At 39.3% G+C, this 19,064-nt stretch overlaps 1 protein-coding gene across 1 annotated transcript; it reads left to right on the forward strand.

Moving 5' to 3' along the window:
- Window positions 1-1,454: 1,454 nt before the first annotated feature.
- On the forward strand, window positions 1,455-18,697 carry ZBTB41 (zinc finger and BTB domain containing 41). Its single transcript, XM_059854468.1, has 11 exons — window positions 1,455-1,567; window positions 2,235-3,438; window positions 4,570-4,777; window positions 5,450-5,519; window positions 7,900-8,047; window positions 8,743-8,872; window positions 9,476-9,571; window positions 10,088-10,194; window positions 11,654-11,759; window positions 12,774-12,862; window positions 13,600-18,697. The coding sequence occupies exons 2-11, from the start codon at window positions 2,316-2,318 to the stop codon at window positions 14,241-14,243; spliced, it is 2,721 nt and encodes a 906-aa protein (XP_059710451.1). The 5' UTR covers window positions 1,455-1,567; window positions 2,235-2,315; the 3' UTR covers window positions 14,244-18,697.
- Window positions 18,698-19,064: the final 367 nt, after the last annotated feature.

Consider the following 19,064-nt stretch of genomic DNA (forward strand, 5'->3'; position numbering starts at 1 on the left):
AAACCACATTGTACTCAAAACAGAGTAAATAATAGCAGAAGCAAATAAAGAAAAAATCAGGTAGTTACCTAGGGAATAAAACCCAAGTCCTTCCCCAAGCCCCCCAACAACACGGGAGAAACTATCCCTGTCCCAGGGAGCACTTCCCTGGCTTGGTTCTGCTTGCTGGCAAAATAGTTCTCATCAAGGCTGCATTTTCCTTATCTATTTCACTCATGAAAACTGATGAAGCACTTAGTTTTATACTTTCCAAATGAGGGATTTGCTATGGAAACAGTAAGACCCAAGAAGCCAGTTACCCACTAATGATGTTTTTTATGTGCTTGCTATTCAGATTAGAGTGAAATGTAAGGCTCAGCTTAAAATCTAAAGTGCCTTTTTCTAGGACTTTGTTTTTCCATGCAAAATCAAAACTGAGCAAGTTACCAAACAGAGAAACTTATTTATGTGACTGTTTAACTATTCTGCAGAAATAAAAGGTGGCCATGCACGAGGAACATCCTGAAAGAGCAGATGGCTGAGAGGTAAGTAGATTTTTGTTTTCAGTGCAAGAAAACCATAGTAATTGCTCTATTTTTATTGACACCATTGCTTCAGTATAGAATAACTGAATAAAATAACTGATACTTCTTAGTATATGATTTGAAACAGTTTACTATTGAATTAATTTGATTGTAGTGTACAAATGAAAAAACCAAACAACAATAAACCTAAAGTCAAAGTTAAATATGTGTAGACTCCAAGGAAACGGCAGGGCTGTGAGTACAGGCAGTACAGCAACACTCAGGAGGTAACAAATGCTTTAAGAACATTCAGTATTTTTATTGTATTTTTATTTTAAAAAGCAAGATCTTCGAGTCACACTTTGTTCAGTATCCATTTACAGATCCCAAATACAGAATGCATGTCGTGGAATACAGTTTAATCCACCATTAATCCTTCTTTGAGGCTGTCAGGAAAACAAGCTCATTTTCGGTGTCACGTTGTCCCTGGCAATTGTTTATCTTGGGGAGAGGAGAGATGGAGCTGGAAGGAACAGCAGACAGCGCCTGCCGTGCGCTGAGCCGCGGGCACCTCTGCGGCTGCTCCTTCTGCCGCCCGGGAAGCGCGGAAAGTGGGAATTTCATGTCAAGTGCTTCGAAATACTCAAGCAGAAAACAAATTAAAACTCGTGTAGAGCAGAACTACGGGAAGCACGAAACCCGGGAATTTCACAAGCCCCCAGGCGCATTGCCTCAAAGCAGAGTCAGCCTCAGAGGGGTATCATGGCGCAGAGCCGGTGGCAGCTCGGCCACCCCGAGTCGCTGGCGCTGTTGGAGCGAGCTCTCCTGGTTCTCGCTCGCTACTTTTACCCTCGGGCCAAGTTCCGGCGCCGGGCCCCGTCGGGGCGCGGCTCCCTCCCGGGCCCGGTCCCGCCCGCGCAGCCGCCGCGCCCCGCCCCGCTCGGAAGCGCCGCCGTGACCCCGCTGACGCGGGCGGCGGGCCCGGAAGCGGCGGGCGCGGGGCCGGACCGGGGACAGCGGCGTTGGGCGGCCGAGCGGCCCCGGGAGCGCCCGGCGCCGCGCAGGTGCGACGGACGGGGCCGCGCCGGGGCAGTGCCGGGGAACGGGACGGGAACGGGACCGGGACGGGACACGGGGGCGGGCGCGGCCATTTTAAGCGCCGCGGGACCGCGGCGTCCTCGGTGCCCCTGCGCTCGGTGCCGCTGATCCCGCCCGGCCCGGCCCAGCCCTCGGCGGGCGACAAAGGCAGCGTCCCCGGGTCCCCGGGGCAGGGGCAGCGCGGCCGCTCGGCGGGGACTGGCGCGGCAGGGCCGGGCCAGGCGCCCCAGGGGAGACCCGCCCGGCCTGGGGAGCAGCTGGGGCGGCTTTGCCCTGTTGGGGTGAAACGGAAAGAGAAGGAGCTTCGGTGTAGTAATAACAACAACAGTGCACGCCCGTCCCGGAGTGGGGCACGGGCTAAATGCGGCCGGGAGCCGAGCGAGCCAGCCCGGCCGCCGCCTTAGAGCTAATAATAGGCAGTGTCTGCTCGCTGGCTCGCAGCAGGTTGTGCCGCCGTCTGCAACGCAGAGATTTTAGTGATTAAATAAAAACCTCAGTTATGCAGATACATAAAACTAACAGGGAAATATAGAAAGCATTATTAAAAATTGAAGTAATGTTTAAGTGCGAAGAATAGCTTTTATCATCATTCTTTTGGCAGATAATGAAATTACTGTTGCATGTTTTCTTAAGGTCCAGAGCAGAACCAAGTTTTCACGGGAACTCTTTGGTTATCACCTATGAAGCTCCTGATCCTGAAGTTGCACTTTTGCAATGAAGAAAAGGAGACGGCTCGCTGCAAGTCTAAATGAAAAGGTTCATCTTGGCCATGAGAAAGATACTTCAGAACAGATTCTTGTAGTGGACTGTGCGCAAGAAATTGTCTCCAAGTCTGCAGAAATAGCTCCTGCAGATCAGCTTGAATCTTCCCAAGAACTTTCACCATCACCAGAGCAAAGAAAGCTCCTAAGCTCATTGCAATATAACAAAAATCTACTTAAATACTTAAATGATGATAGGCAGAAACATCCATCATTTTGTGATTTACTCATAATTGTAGAAGGAAAAGAATTTAGTGCTCACAAAGTTGTTGTGGCTGTTGGGAGTAGTTATTTTCATGCCTGTTTGAGCAAAAATCCAAGCACCGACGTTGTCACATTAGATCATGTAACTCATTCTGTCTTTCAACATTTGCTTGAGTTTCTTTACACTTCTGAGTTTTTTGTGTATAAAAATGAAATTCCATTAGTGCTGGAAGCAGCAAAATTTTTAGATATCATAGATGCAGTGAAGTTACTAAATAACGAAAGTGTTTCCAGTGTACAGACTGATGTGGTAACTGATGCACCTACCCCAGTAGAAACACTCAGTGAGCTGACAGGTAAACTATTAAATAGTCATCAGTGCACTTTTTGTGGTCGAAGTTTCTGTTACAAGAAGTCCTTAGAGAATCATTTGGCTAAAGCCCACCGCCCCCTTTCCCTGGAACAAAAGCATGGGTTAAAAATGGTTGAGAAGGCCAGCTTTTCCACTAGACGCTCCACGAGAAGCCGGAAATGTCCAGCTAAGTTCGGTATCAGTGACAACGAAAGTGGCGATGCCTCTGACAGCAACTTGGAAAAAGTCAGTTCTGACAAGGAGACATCTGAGAGAAGTGAATTTGAAGACAGTGAAAGTGAGTGCAATGTGGATGAAGATGGGCAGGAAGAGGAAATGTCAGGTGAAGATTCGGAATCTGAAGAACAAAGCGAAAAGGAACAGAATGATGCTGAAGAGGGTTCTGAGGCAGTTGACTCAATGGGGAGTATTCCTGAAGGCTTAGCTCCAGTCATCGTTCAAAGCAGTAGCAAAAAGCTACTGCAGTGTCCCAAGTGTGACAAAAAGTTTGATCGAATAGGTAAGAGCAAGTGAGGTTCATCTCATTCATGGTGGTGCTATTTGTGTGGGAAATAAACCAAGTTTTTCCTCTGTCCTGGAGAGGGAATATAAGAATTTCTGGATCATCTCGCTGATCCAGTGTGCCGCTGTTTTCTTGAAGTGTATTAAGTTGTTATGTCTGTGGTGCTAAATACTTTAAACAAATTATCTGATCCCATTATTTTAAAAATCTGCAAATACTACATTTATTTCTCTTCTACTGCTCTGGATTCTGGTTGTTAGCATGGTGTGTAAAAGCACAGCTACTGTGCAGAAATAAATGGCCTGTGAGAATTTAGGGTTGGAATGGTACATTTTGGCTCTGCCCACATTGGAAGCCCTTTTCTCTTTGCACTTTCATAACTTAGAATTCTAGTTCTGTGCTCAAAATATCCATGACAAGCATGCATTAAAACAAGTGATACATAAAGTATTTCTTTATAAGCTTGTATTACAATAGACAATTGACTTACATGTTAAATTTATGAGCTGCAGAAGCTCATAAATTTACAGTACTATACAGCACCACGTGTGTATGTTCTGCAGAGAAAAAAAGTAAAATCTAGTAAAAAGCAGAGAGGTTGCTATTGATTCGAGGTAGATTTATCCACAGGACAGAATTTTGTCCTCAGAAAAAGCACTGGCAAACAGAAGAGGGAATACAAGCTGTGTGAAAGAAATGAGAGAGTCGCATTTTTGTTTCTGGTAGTATGTTGGATCCCAAATACAGATAAGGTGCAAGGGTTTGTGTCTTCAATTCAGTGTTCTGCTATTTGAAAGTACCTTAAGATTACCAGTTTGTTGTGAGGCTGTTCCCTGTTCTGGAAAGGTACTCATGATCAGTGTAGTGAAAGAGTAGGACTGTAATTTGCAGTATTTAAGGTCAGACTATGCTGTAGGGCTGAACAAGAGTGACTTGTAACCCTTGCACAAACTTGTAGGAAGATGGAAGTGTTTGGAGAGACCTTGGATCAAACACCTAGGTGAGCACTGGGCAGTTTTCAGTGGTGTAAGCCAGTAGGAATCTTTGGATGGATGTGGAGGGTACTTAGAGCTTGACTGCATGATACTTGTTACAGGTCATGCTGACAGATTTGACTTTGTTGTCCAGGTAAATATGAGAGCCACACCCGTGTCCACACAGGTGAGAAGCCTTTTGAATGTGATATCTGTCACCAGCGCTACTCCACCAAGTCCAACCTGACAGTGCACAGAAAGAAACACTCCAGTGACACTGACTTCCATAAGAAGGAGCACAAATGTCCCTACTGCAATAAGCTCCATGCAAGCAAGAAAACCTTAGCGAAGCACGTGAAGAGGCAAGTATGACCTAATGGGTCTGGCATTTCTGGAGAAGCATTTTTTCATTTTAAAAGTGAAGATAAGCATGTGTATAAACACAGCATATTCTGCATCATTTTTATAACTCTTACTTCAAATAACTGCCTTTTCAGAGGGCATGGGGATTAGCAGTATCACTTAACCTGCAGTAAGAAATAGCAGTGGTGCTTCTATGGGGGTTCTGCCAAAAGTTTTTATTACAAATTTTAGAATCTTTCAGATGAGCTAGTCAGAACACATCGGACTTAAAAATTACCTGACTGCTTTTAATTTGAAGGCAGACTACCTTCTTTAGTTTGATGATAATAGATTTCTAAACCATTTCTGTGCAGATTCTTTTAGATAAATAATTTATGGCAGGTCTAATTATAAGGTATTATTATTTACATACTGCCTTTTTTCTTTTTCCTTTGTAAATATCCCTAAGTTGAAACTGCCTTCTGTCTTATCAAATATTATGTGAGGTTCTACATGAGTCCATAGTCAACACTGCTTTCCAGTTACTTGTGTCATTAGAATTGTTTCAGCATCAGTATTCTGTTCTGCCAGTGTGGTGATCAACTTCCATGACATATAAAGCTTAGAAATAGATATTTAGTATTTAGATCTTGGAGAGTTCTGACTACTTTCAGCTTCTATCTTTCTCCTAGGTTTCATCCAGAGAATGTACAAGAATTTCTTTCTATCAAGAAGACAAAGAGTGAAGGTTGGAAATGTGATGTAAGTATATACTTCAGTACTTTTTATTTTTCCATACAGAGTTTACCTTCTGTGAACTTTAATGAAAATCTGGTATGTGTTTCTGTGAAATCTCAGAAAGGTTTCTAGGGGATGGTTTTCCTCTAAATGATACGTTTCCCCTGTCTGCTGATTTAAGGACTGAACTTAGTGTGTACTCTGTAGGTACAACCTCTGGTCAGATAAATAATCCCAATTTGAATTCCAGAATAGTTAGAGGCAGGATTTTTTCAAATCCATCAGTTTACAGATTATTAGATTTGAGTGTTATGAGTGCCTTAAAACCAGTATTTGCTCTCCTGTTAATTACACATAACAAAGAGTGACCATAAAGTGTACTGTTACAGGAAGGATCTCTCAATTGTGAGGAAGGTACATGTTTAACATGAAGCACTTCCTCATTTAGCTGCATATGCATGTCAACAGAATTGTGAATTTGTGCTAAATTTATCTCTAGTTGTAAAATCACAGAATACTTCACTTGATTTTCCTGTGAGAGGTGTATGTGTGAAACTACATCTGCTCTAAAAAGGAATTTGTAGAATTTCCATTCTCTTTGTGTATGCTGCCAAATAATGTTTTAAGGTTTCAGATGTGGGGTTTTGTTGTTACTATTTTTTTTAAGAGAATTGGTTTCCTTTTTGTTTTTTAGGGCAGCTGTTTTGTTTGTGCAGGCTGCCGTATGCTGCAGAATGTGTGTAATATTAGGGGCTGTAACATAATTACAAACCTTGTTTAAGTTGGGAACTTTCACTTGTACACATACAGTAGGAAGCTGGGAGATATCAGCTGTAGGAATTTGTATTGTTTATTGTGCGGCTGGTGGGATGGTGGTTCAAGGTTATTACCTGGTTCATCAAAGGGTGTTATCTTCCAGGTGAAGCTGTGCTGTGTGAACATGTTACAGATTCTGTTTGTTGCTAGATAAGAAACATTTTAATGGTGAGAATCAATTGTGCAACGTTGTTGACATTCCTTGGGGGAAAGTGTGTTACCAGATGAGTGATTTGATAAACTCCACTTCCTGGTTTGAGGATTTATTTTTTAAATTGAAATTCGTAAGTAGAAATTTTTTAAGGAGTGAGCTGCTGCTCCTGTACAGCTCATGTGCATTGAAAATGGACTTGAATTAAAAGCAGGCAGAATTCCAACTTTTACAGCAGCTGGACATTGAACAGAACCCTTGGGTACTGTGCTGTGACTTTGTTTGTTCGTGTGGTGTGTTCTGAGGGCAAGGGTGCCACAGATGTAAGCTGCAGGATTCACTAAGGTTTATGCTGTAATCTGTCTGTGAACAACAGGATTTGCTGACCATATTTTAATCCTTGAGGAATATGAGCACATTTACACAAACAATACTATGGAAAAGCAAGAGGGCTCTTATACCTTATATAAATATGGATTTTCTTACACCTATATTTAACATTAATGAATTTTTACACAAATAGAGCTGCTGGTTTTGATTTCCTTATTCATGTGTGCTCTATGAAGCTGATTGCAGGAGTTAATGTGTGGGAGTTGTAGTGCTCAGCTGAGTTGTCATAAACAACAGCAGGAGTCTCACAGGGAAATATGTGAGCACTCTGTGTGTTGAAGCATAGGACCCTGATGATGAACTGTAATACCTGGTTTAAATGCCTGAATTTGCGCTGTGCATTCCATTCTGTAATTGTACTGTGTGCTTATTTAAGTCACTGCTAATAATTCTTGAACATTTTGGTTTTGGATTATCTGAAAGCAGTGCTAAAAAGCACACATAATGTTAGGCTTGTGATGGTCCTGTAGTTCTAAAATGTATTTTTAGTTACATTTCCTGGTTGGTATTGGCAATTTCTCTTTAATACCTGCTGTCAGGGAATTTCCCAGAGGAAATAAAGGAACAACTATGACTTTGGTTCTACAGTAGCTTATACTACAACAACTTTTACCTCAGTCCAGCTAAACTCTTTCAGCATCCAAAACTAAGCCAAAGCTATTTGCCTTTTTCCACTGGGTTATTTTTGGCAGAGTTACTGTGTTGAAACATCCTAGGAAGGGAATCTGCGAAGTGCTGGAGTCAGTAGAAAGAAGGACTGGGGAGGAACATGTAACTGCATGCAGGAGTTGCCAGTAGTTGATTTAGGCTGCCATGGATCTGCATCCTAATCTCTACATGACAGTCCACTGTGGTTTCTGTAGCGCACAGGTTGGTTTTGAAGTTGACTGCAAGGCTTTCCATACTGCCATAGAGGTTTTTGAAGAATACGTGTTCAATCTTACAGTGGTGCAGAGAGCAGATGAAATAAACTGTTATGAGTTTATGAATAGGAAAAGAATCTGGTTATAATGGATGTATCTTTGACAAAATGTGGTATCATTTCAGATTTGTAAGAAATCTTTCACTCGAAGACCTCACTTAGAAGAGCATATGATCCTTCACTCTCAGGATAAACCCTTCAAATGTACCTACTGTGAAGAGCATTTTAAATCCCGGTTTGCAAGACTGAAACATCAAGAAAAATTCCATCTCGGTATAGAAACCTCCTTCTGACATGTAAACACTAGATTTAAAGTAAAACATTCTCCCATCATTTTATGTCCTGGTCAGTCTGGTTTCCATCCCACTTCCTTTTACAATTCCCTCTTCCACTTTTGGGGGAAGAGTTGTTGGAAGGGTTTTTATTGGTTGGGTTTTTACTTTTGTGTTCAGCTGTCTTTTTGAGGCATTCTGTTGTACCCAAAAAAGTCAGAATTTTGGGAAGGAAGAAGAATTAAGGTTAGTTTGATTTGAAAGTTTTTTGCCCAAAATTGTTTCTCAGCTAGGGAGTCAGAATCTTACTGAAGTTTTCAAGAGACCTTTTCCTTTCCTCCTGAAGTATTCTGCAGACTTTTTTTATAATACTGTTTATTTCTGCTGGGTAGGAACTAGATGGGTGATAAGAATTTTTTATTTCAAGTCATCTAAGTGGGCTTAATTGCTTTTGACTATGAATTCTGCATTTTTGCTTTTCTGTCAGGAAATTTGCCAAAATGCCAGATCTTAGAAGTAACTTAGCAGAAAGCTCACAAAATCTTACTGAAGTATGCTGACTGTACTAAAGAGGAATAATTTCTTAGACAAAACTTTTAGCTTTGTAAATTGATGAGGGTTTTCAAAAGTAACCAGTCTGGGCTTGTTTATTTTAGCTGACAGTCAATCCTGCTCTGTGTGTCTGTCTCCCTGTAGGGCCTTTTCCTTGTGATATTTGTGGTCGCCAGTTTAATGACACAGGGAATCTGAAACGCCACATAGAATGTACTCATGGGGGAAAGAGGAAATGGACATGTTTCATCTGTGGGAAATCCGTCAGGGAACGGTAAGGACTTGGCTGACTGCTTGAACTTCAGCAGAACACTGCAATATTTACCATACTTGCATTGCTGTTGAATATGCTTGGAGTTTTTTAACATAAACAAGACCATTTCAGAGTGTTAGTCTGTTAAAAGGTAGTGTGAGAGCCACAGGTACCATGGGATTTTCGGGTGACCTAAAATTAAGGGTGACAGCTGTAGGCAATTAATTATGAAGTGCAAATATATTAAGAAAGTCTTACCTCTCATTCACTTCACTCAAGTTTCTCACTGTTAAGAAACTTAACTTTCTCTGTTATGCAAAAACATCTTGCAAATTTTTTTAAAAGATATTTTCTTTAATGTATGTTTCCCAAATATACGTTGGGACAGTGTTTTATTTCTTTTTATTTCTTTCCTGATACTGTTTCTAGACCCAGTTGGTTCAGTAAATATGTTGCCAGACTGTCTTTGAATGCATGTGTTGGTGTGTATATCTGAATTTATACAGCCATTCAGATGTATTGTGATCCATCACAGTAAAAGAAATTGAGAAAATGATAGTACGTTTTCACTTTTTCACTAAGGGACATTGCTTAAAATTAAATTTTACTGGCTTTGTTAAACAGAACAACTTTGAAAGAACATCTGAGAATTCACAGTGGAGAGAAGCCTCATCTTTGCAGTATTTGTGGGCAGAGTTTTCGTCATGGAAGCTCTTACAGGTATAGATTTTTATTAAACAAGCTGCTAAATGTTTTACTTATTTGGTGATATATATGCATTCATGTTATTGACATAATTCTTTGTGTTTGATGTACTCCACCTCTGAGAGCATTAGTAAATGTTCTAAACATCTTTCAATTTAAAAACTATATTGCTAATCTGTGAGAATTCATTTTATTTGTAATACATTAGTGGTTTAAACACAAAAAAACCCCTACAAATCTTTTCTCAAAGTTGAGTTTTTTCACATGTAAAATTTTTGTCTCTTTGTTGTTTGAAGAGAAAATAAGCAGAGGACTAAAATATCCCACTAAATTAATTTCACTTAAGAGAGCTCAGCTCAGTTCTGTCTTGCTTACTAAGAACAATTCAGGTGCAGTTCAGCTGCAAGTTATTTCCCAGTACTTATATGAAGCATTAAAGACTGCATTTTCTGCTATTTTGCATTGAATTAGCAATACAGATTATGTTAACAAAATTGCATTTTATGGTCATGTTTATGACTCAATATGCAGACTTCATCTAAGAGTGCATCATGATGACAAGAGATATGAATGTGAAGAATGTGGGAAAACCTTTATTCGGCATGACCATCTGACAAAACACAAAAAAATACATTCAGGTAGGTATTTTCTTGGGAAATTGGCTTCAGAATTACTATTTTGAAATAAAACCAAATAAAAAATTAATTATGGGGTTTTTTTCAGTGCATGCAATGTTTTAGGCTTGATAAAAGTTCCTTCCACTCTTTTCAAGGTCTGCTAAAGCAGAGTTAGTCTTACATGTTTTAAAGGTTTAAAAGCCAAATGTTTCCTCCATGATACCATAGAAAGCTGAGGGACAGTCAAAAACATGTAACAGTGAATTGCTTTAACAATCATAAATACAAAAAGCAAAAGTGAAAAAGGAGGATTTTTTAATGAGTCCAGATTTCTTTTTTTAATAGCAATTGTGTGAAACATTATTGCCACAACACAGAAGAAGCTGTCAGAGTCTCTGTCAAAGTTTGTACACTGATCACTTCAATGTAAAGAACATCAGAGAGGTGTTCCTGAAGTCTCTCTTGTGGGAGAGAGGGAAGGAAGGCTGAGGGAATCAGCCCTATGAGCAGATGGGATGATCAGGAGGAAGAAAAAAAATCTGTTGCTCCTAGAGCAGAAAGGTTATCAAATGCATAGGAAGAGCAAAGATTCACCAGTGACTTTTTCACAACAGGATCCAGAGGAAATATGACCTTCTTGGAGGCAAAATACTTTCTAGGCAGCATGGAAATATGAAAGTGATCAGAGTCTAAACTTCCTGAGTCTTTATGTGAAAGACAGCTTCTTTCCTGGTATTTGAAATCATAATGTCTGCTATGAAATAAAGAAATCTGAAAAGTCCGAGTACAAAAATCCAAAAAACCAAAAAAAAAAAAAAAAAAAAAAAAAAAACCAAAACCAAACCACAAAAAAATCCTCTTTTCTGCTCTATTTGCTTTTCCCCCTCTAGAAAGTTACATTCTTTGACTGTCCACACCCCTATTTACATGAGAAGAAATATTCTGCCACTTTGTGGAAGATCTCAAGATGACTGAAAAGCATCATGATATTCTAAAACAGCAGCATAAAAGAAAAAGGTAACTATGTCCATCAGGATGATTAAAATGACAAATACTGAGGTGTAATTTTAAATTGTACAAATGAGTAGCTGAAAATAATTGGTATATTTTAAAAAGCTTCTCTTTAAATCAGCTGAATTATTAAAGGTACCCTGTTTCAGGTCATATTGAAGAGAGTACATTCCCAGTCATTCACTTTACTCCCATGCAGTGAGTATTTGGGGAAGTGTCTCTTGACTTGGAGCACAAAGTTCTCAGCAGGAATCATAGGGACTAGTCCTATATAACATGTGATAACATCATTACTCTGATAGAACCACCATGCTTCCTAAATTTTCTTCTTTAATAAGAGAGAATCCTTCTCCAAGTGAGGTGTGGAGGAGCTTGATTGGATGAACTTTGGGAACATGATTATAGGTCATAGACATTTAAAAAGTTCCAAAAAGATTTAACCAAAATGTATTGAATTTTGCCCTTGTAGGTGAAAAAGCACATCAGTGTGAGGAATGTGGAAAATGTTTTGGCCGTCGAGATCACCTCACTGTTCATTATAAAAGTGTTCATCTAGGAGAAAAAGTTTGGCAGAAGTAAGTGTGGGGTTTTTACAACTGCATAAATGCTTCTGTACTATAACTGATTTTGTTAGGACTTGAATGTGTGAGAGAATTCTGCTTATCTGTGTGTTTGTCATGCCTGTACCTCAGGCTTCATAGAGATGTCATTACAGTTTGAAGGGGATGTCAGAAAATTGCTTCCACAATTTAAGCTAGGTATTTCATTTGTAGCACAATTAAGTAAATAAAAGCATTAAAAAGGTTCAGATTTTAATTTGTCAATTATCTGTCTCGGTGTTGTTCTTAATTGATGGTTTGCTGTAATATTCTCATTGCAGACTAGTTAAAACTGAATTATTAGTCATCATGTAAGCATGGGGAGAATTATCTCACATTTCAGGTATTTTAGAAGCTGGCAGCAGATTAGTGGCTCTAGAGGAGGTAAAAACTTTGAAACCCAAGTTGTGTCTCTACCTTGAAAATGCAAGAGGGTTTTAAAACCCTAGAGCTCTAAAAATAAACCTCTCAGAGTTTTGAAATAAACAGCTCTGGTTGTTTGTCAAATGATGTGTTTTAGCTGTTAGTACTCATTAGTGTTGTGTAGAAACTATTAAAGGTGTGTCTGACTTAAAGGTACGGTACATTGCTTATTTTGGTTTTTTCACTTTGTAGGCAGTAGCCTACCTAGAAATTCTGCCATTCCTTGAACCTAATTTATGGCCTGATTCTATCAAAGTAAAAGCTTCTTGTGGATGTTGGGCAAAAAAATGCTACTTAAGGAGATTTTGGGGGTTAAAAAAGAAGTTTTAGTGGGTTTTGTTCTTTGAATACTTAAGTGCCATCCCGACAGAGAATAAAGTTGAATATTGAAAAGAATCTAATTGACCTTATTGGCATGTAGATGCCAGGAAATAGGAACATAAGTGAGGAACTTTGGAAAGTTTGGTATTTAGCTATTTTGCAGTTAAAGATTTCAGAAGGGACTGTGGACATAACTTTACTGTTAGTTGATTAAAAAAAAAATAACATGTCTTTTTTTCTTTAAAGATATAAAGCAACGTTCCACCAGTGTGAAGTCTGTAAGAAAGTTTTTAAAGGGAAATCCAGTTTGGAAATGCATTTTAGGACACATTCAGGTAAAAAGAAAATAAACCCCAAATAACCACAAAACATGTAGGAATGTATTTTTATGCATCAGTATTGATTCAATGGTTTTATTCATTATGGTTGTTGAGCATTCAGGATGAAAGTAGGAGAAAGCAGCAAGATTTTATTCATTCTCATATACTGGCCATTCCTGAATGCTGTTGTATGATTGTTTAGCTGGAATACTGACAATCTCAGCTCAGGTTTGTGGGGCACTTCTTGCACCTCCTCCTTTAGTTCACTGGTATGTGTGTTCTTGCCAGATTTCCCCACACCTTCTAAATGTTTCTATGCTCCAGAGATAACTGCATTTCAAGTGCTAATCTAAACAAGGAGTGAACTCCCTTCGGAAAGGGCTATGTCCTTTCTCTTTGACTTTATTTTTCCTGCCTTGTGTTTAGGAAAATCATTGTCTTTTGAAATGTAGAGCTCATTTAATCCCAGTATCATAACAGTTAAAAGACTGTTCTTTTAAATTTAGTTTGTATTCTAACATAAGGCCAGAGTACTGAGAGAATTGTATGTAAGAAGAGTATGCCAGTATAACTTCTAAACAAATTCCTGATGACTCTCTTGATTCTGAAATCAATGCTGAACTTGTAGCTTGTCTTCAGTAAAACTGTTTCATTGTAGGTCTTGATGCAATAATCCATGGAAGGTATTTCCATATTTATGTGTGATTTGATGTTACTCAGAATAACTAATGGTTGCTTCTCTGTCTTTACAGGTGAGAAGCCCTACAAATGTCAGATCTGTAATCAGTCTTTCAGAATTAAGAAGACATTAACAAAACACATGGTTATTCATTCAGATGCTCGACCCTTTAACTGCCAGCACTGCAATGCAACATTTAAACGAAAAGACAAGCTGAAGTATCATATTGATCACGTTCATGGGTCTAAGGCTGCAGAAGAGGCATTGGCATCTTCTCCAGAGGAAAAGCTGGTCTCCCTACCAGTGCAGTACACCTCTGATGACAAAGTTTACCAAACTGAGGCTAAACAGTATGTGGAACAGTCCAAAGCATATCAGTCGGAAGCCAAAACTTTGCTGCAGAATGTATCCCCAGAAGTGTGTGTGCCTGTGACTCTGGTCCCTGTTCCCATGGCAGACCCCCAGGCAGAGCTGGTGCAGCACAGTGCTCAGTCCCACGGCATCCTGCCCCCGCAGCCCGAGCAGCCGGATTATCAGCGAGCCTCGGAGCTCTCCTTCCTGGAGAAATACACCCTGACTCCACAGCCTGCAAACATTGTTCATCCTGTAAGGCCTGAGCAGATGCTGGATCCTAGAGACCAGTCCTATCTTGGAACTTTACTGGGGCTAGATACAACTCCCACTGTACAGAATATTTCAAACAACGAACATTCGTGATCAGACCGTAACATTCCACCGAATTTATGCCATCAGCCACCAGGAGGCTGATATGGCAACTGAGATTTATATTTTATATTTTATTTGGACTCATTAAGTCTCCTGCATAGTTTTGGGAAAACAATTTGTTTACATAATATTTGAACATTTAGGCACAATTTGATGCATAAGGAAGAGTGTTTCTTGTGATTTTAAGAGTTTTTAAAAATCTTATAGATGGTCTTTTAAAAATAATGCTCTGAAATATCTTTTAAGGATAGTGGCTGAAAATGTAATTACATATCTGGCTATTAATTTATAAAAATTGTTTGCCTTTCTGCATCTCACTTTGAGTTAATGTTTCAAGTGGAATAGAAAGCATTCTAAAAGAATAAGGAGTATTTAAAATTCATAAAAGTTTCTAAGGGCAGGCAGGGCTCTGAAACACAAACTTTGAATTATGTTTCACACAGAAATTAATATATAATTTTCTTGAACCTGAGGCATTTTTGGAGGATTTTAAAGGTGGCTGGACTGTGGAGCCTAGCCAGTGAACACAGGCACTAGGTTCTTCTGAAAAGTGATTTATGATACTTTATGAAGACACTAAACAAGGTGTTCAGTGATCCCCCTGAGTACAATTAGGCTGCCTAAATTTGGCCTCTTAGTTCTTCTTTGATCTCTAATATTGAATAATGTGAGAAGAGCTAGACAATAGTGTTGTCAATTTTCTGCACTTAGTTCTATATAATTTTAAGATGCATTTTCTCTTGCTTTTTCAATCTTCTTTGTCTTCTAAAGTGTACCCCGCACTCTAACTTTGGAAGAAATGGCAGTATTTGCAAGGTCATTTTAAAACATGAACAGTCACAAAGGGTTGGCATGGTTGACCCTTACTAAAGCATAAACATTATCAGGGTCCCACATTAATGTGCTCATTTTCAGGTTATCTGGGATAGAGGAGAAATTTAAAGACTGTTCCAGAACAGTATTTAAGTTCTATTAAAAAAAAAAGAAAATTAGTAATGATAAATCTCTTGTGAGTTGCTAATTAAATTGTTTTGTTTCTCACTTTCTTGTACTGTGTTTATAAACCAAAGTTAAACTCTTGAGAGTATTTTATGTCTAATTATTTTTAGCTCTTTCTTTACTAGACATAAGGGGTTTTTTTCAAAAAAACCCATTTGGAACTACAAGTCTGGTGTCACCATGAAATCTAGTCTAGTTTAACCTCATCAAGCTTTCTCTTTTAAGTGTACTTTAAAAATAATTATTCTGTGTTTGTTAGGTGAATATGATGCCAAAGAAAGTATCTGAAGTAACTTTGTGAATAATCTTCATAATTTCTCACAAGAACTGCATTATAAGATTCCCATCTTACTAAGATGAGAATTAAGATGGAAATTTTCCTCCAGTTTTCTCTATTCTTAAATTATTGTCTCAAAGAATCTTTAAAAAGGGAAACTGGATATATGTGTGTTGTTGTAACTGTTAAATTTATTCAATGAGCTGAGCACGAGGGAGTTGTGGTGATAAGGTGGTTCTCTTACCACAGTTCTACAGACTCTCAAGTGGCACAGATCATTTGCAATTTTATTCAGATACTTTGGTGTTAGATTCTATTAATCATCTGCTTCAGTATTGAGCAGTTTGCGGGAGAGGGGCCAGAACTGCCTGAATGTTCATATTTTGAAGCTTGTATCCTAATGGATTCTTAACCTAAACACACCAAAGATTTCTGTTAGCTGTTAAATAGTGGCAGAGTTATAGAATTGTAAATGTTACCAATATTTAAATAGGACTTAGCCAAAGAAGCACAATAGAAGTCCTAAACTTTAAAAGTTCAGTTTCTAAAACAGGACTACATATGTTTAACTGTTCTATGTTTGTATCTCTAAAGTAAAATTTAGAGCTGTGCTCTGGGAATGTTCAGACTGACATGCTGTAAATAGATCTGGGAAGAAGCTGAAGACTAGCAAATACACAGCAATAACAAGGCCATTGAATGCCACCTTCTGAAAGGACACTATCAAGTACTACCCTTTCTGCTTTCTAACTCCACCTTTCATCTCCTTTCGAAATAAAACTGTTTCTGTCACCTTCACACTCCATGGCTTGAAAATGGCTGGTATATGTGTACTTTTCAAGTCTACATGTTTGTATCATATATACTATTCATGTGCACATGAAACATGATTTCTACTGCATTTGTAATAGTACTGTTGAAAGTAACCCAACATCAGTGGTGTCAGTGCAGTGCTCAGACTAAAAGCCTAACTCCTTGTTATTGCTTGTCTTTTCTGTCCTACAGTAGAAATAAGTATTGTGGGCTTTTGACAAAACAGTAGCTTCAAAGTGGTTGGTGAATAATTGTTTCTTTTAAAGTCCAGTCTGTTTGGAAGGCACTCTAGGAAAACACTGAAATGGAATTTGGAGCATATTTACTTGATAATGTCCTTTTAAAAATTCTTTCATGATTGTGCCTTTTATATCTATTCTAAAGAATGGCTTTTTTTCTCTAGTTGAGTTGTTATTCAGAAAACATAAAGGTCAAAACTTTCAAAGGGCTCCATGTTTGTGAATGCCCAACAAGAAATGGACTATAAAAGGACTTGTTTTTGAGAAAAATGAGCGTGCTCTTTGCTGTTAGGGTGACCGGAATTACTAGTCATTCCTGGAAAAATTTACCTGCTAGTTCTTTGGTGTCCTTTTGTTTGCAGATAACCCTACTAGTTAATGTTTGTACCTGCTGGTCAGGCTGGATCATTGCCAGTTGACAGTGAAAGACAATAGGAAAGCTTATGTGCTAGATACATAGTTTTTATTTTTATTTAATATCATGAGCTATGATTCGTATGGCTTTACATCTACTTAAAATTCATATATGAGCAAAGTAAATGTTCATGGGCTGGGACTTCGTTTGGTAGGTGGAAGTATCTGCTTTCTGCTTGATGGAAGGTAGTCCCTGGTAGGAGGACTGGGGTTGAAGGGCAGAGGTCTGCACCTCCCAGCTCATGGGCTGGAACTCCTCTGTGTCTGCTCCCCCCATTTCAGTGTGTGCTCATCAGAGAGTGTGGGTGCTGTTCATGTGGAGGGGGCATTTACAATAAATGTTTTATCAGGCAGTCCCTAGATCAGTTGAGTGTTTATTGCCAAAGAAGGAAGAAGCAGGTGTCTCTTAAAAAGATCTGTAAAGAGTGTTTGGTGGCACATTGCAAAAAGTTGATCTTTTCCACATGCTGACCTTTGGGAAGAAAAGTGGAGTCTGTGCTGGTACTCCAGACTGCTGTGTGAGTCTGAGAACTTCGTGCACTTGTTCTGGTCAAACATTAAATTCTGGGTTTTTTTGCTATACAAATTTCTGGCTGTAGACTGGCTTACTGCCTTTAATTCTTTCAGTGGGTCTAATGTTCAGTTTATTTATTTGTATTGGAATTTCTTAGAGAGGTGTATCCCTCCTGGGTTCTTTTCATGCTGAACATCAGTCATTGTAATGGTGGAGATATTTTTCTGTAAGGCGGTGGTTTCCTTAAAAATATAGTGCTACTGTAGTCTGGATTATAATTCCAGTAATTGTTCCTAAAGATGGGTCATGCCAGACCACAATGACAGAAGATGTATTTGGTGTCATCAAAGAGCTGAGCTTATTTCCCTCTAACAAATGTGGAAGAGCCTCCAGAACTGAAGAACGCTTCCAAGGAGTCGCCTTGCAGTGTGCTTGATCGAACAGGAAACGTGCTATGGACTGCTAAGGAATAAATGACCCTCACATTTTAAAATTTAAAATAACTTCCCTGTAGGAGTTCGTGAATGTAGCATTATGAATGAAGTCTGTTGTAGATGAATAGGTTTTTTTTCCCCCTGATAACAATAAAAAATATGTGAAATTTTCTCTGTGTGGAACACACAGGCATACCTGATGCAGTCTGTGTGTTCCCCATATGCCTGAGGCTAAAGGGAAGCAGAGTGCATTTATCTGTAGGTCCTTGTGACTTGTCCTGGGGGATCCTCTCTACAGCACAGTCTCACAACAATTTGGTTATTTCTTCGTGTGCGTCCAAGAATGTCACTGGCAGAATGTAATGCAGGGCGGTCACCTTGCTTAAGGCCAAAGGGGTCTTTTTCATGGTTCATTAGAAATGTTTTCGTTTAAAAGGTTTTGATGGATTAAAGATAAAAATGACATAATTTTTTGTATCCCCCATAACCGTTTTGGTCATGTTAAATGTTGGTCCTTTTATATGAAAGAATAGGGTGAAAAGAACTCAATATTTTGTCACTCATATATTGAGATAATGTGTTTTAAATGTGATCTGTACAGGTTGGTATTTTAGATGGAAGTCTTTAAAGCTGTCTTTTTAGGGGATTTCCTTTGCTGTAAGGAAAGGTTAGGAAGTGTACTGTAAATGTGGAAGTACTCAGTCCTATGTGTAATTTTGTTTGCTATGGAAAAGTAAAGTTCTTTTGTCTTAAAATTGTGTGCTTCACAGGATTTCTTGCAGGGGTGCTCGCGCTAAGCTTTGATTTCTGCCCCCTTTTGTTTTCCAGCAGCCTGAAATCACAGTATTCTGGGTGTCTTTCAGCGTTCATGAAAGAAACAAATGAGGCCGATGTTTTCATCAGTATTGCGTGTGTCTCATTCCACTTTTGACTTTAAGGGATTTTGTAAATTAAATCTGTTTACAAGCCCCCGTGGGTTCGGCCTGCCTGTGGGTTTGTTTCGGGCGCGGTTCTGGGCGCTGTCCCTCACGGCCGTTGCTCCCGCCGTTGTTTTGTTTCCATTTCGAACCCACGGAGCCTCACGCGCTGCACTCGCGGCCCCGCGAGCTCGGGCTGTTTAAA

The sequence above is a fragment of the Haemorhous mexicanus genome, chromosome 9, assembly GCF_027477595.1.
Source record: "Haemorhous mexicanus isolate bHaeMex1 chromosome 9, bHaeMex1.pri, whole genome shotgun sequence".
Taxonomy (NCBI): domain Eukaryota; kingdom Metazoa; phylum Chordata; class Aves; order Passeriformes; family Fringillidae; genus Haemorhous; species Haemorhous mexicanus.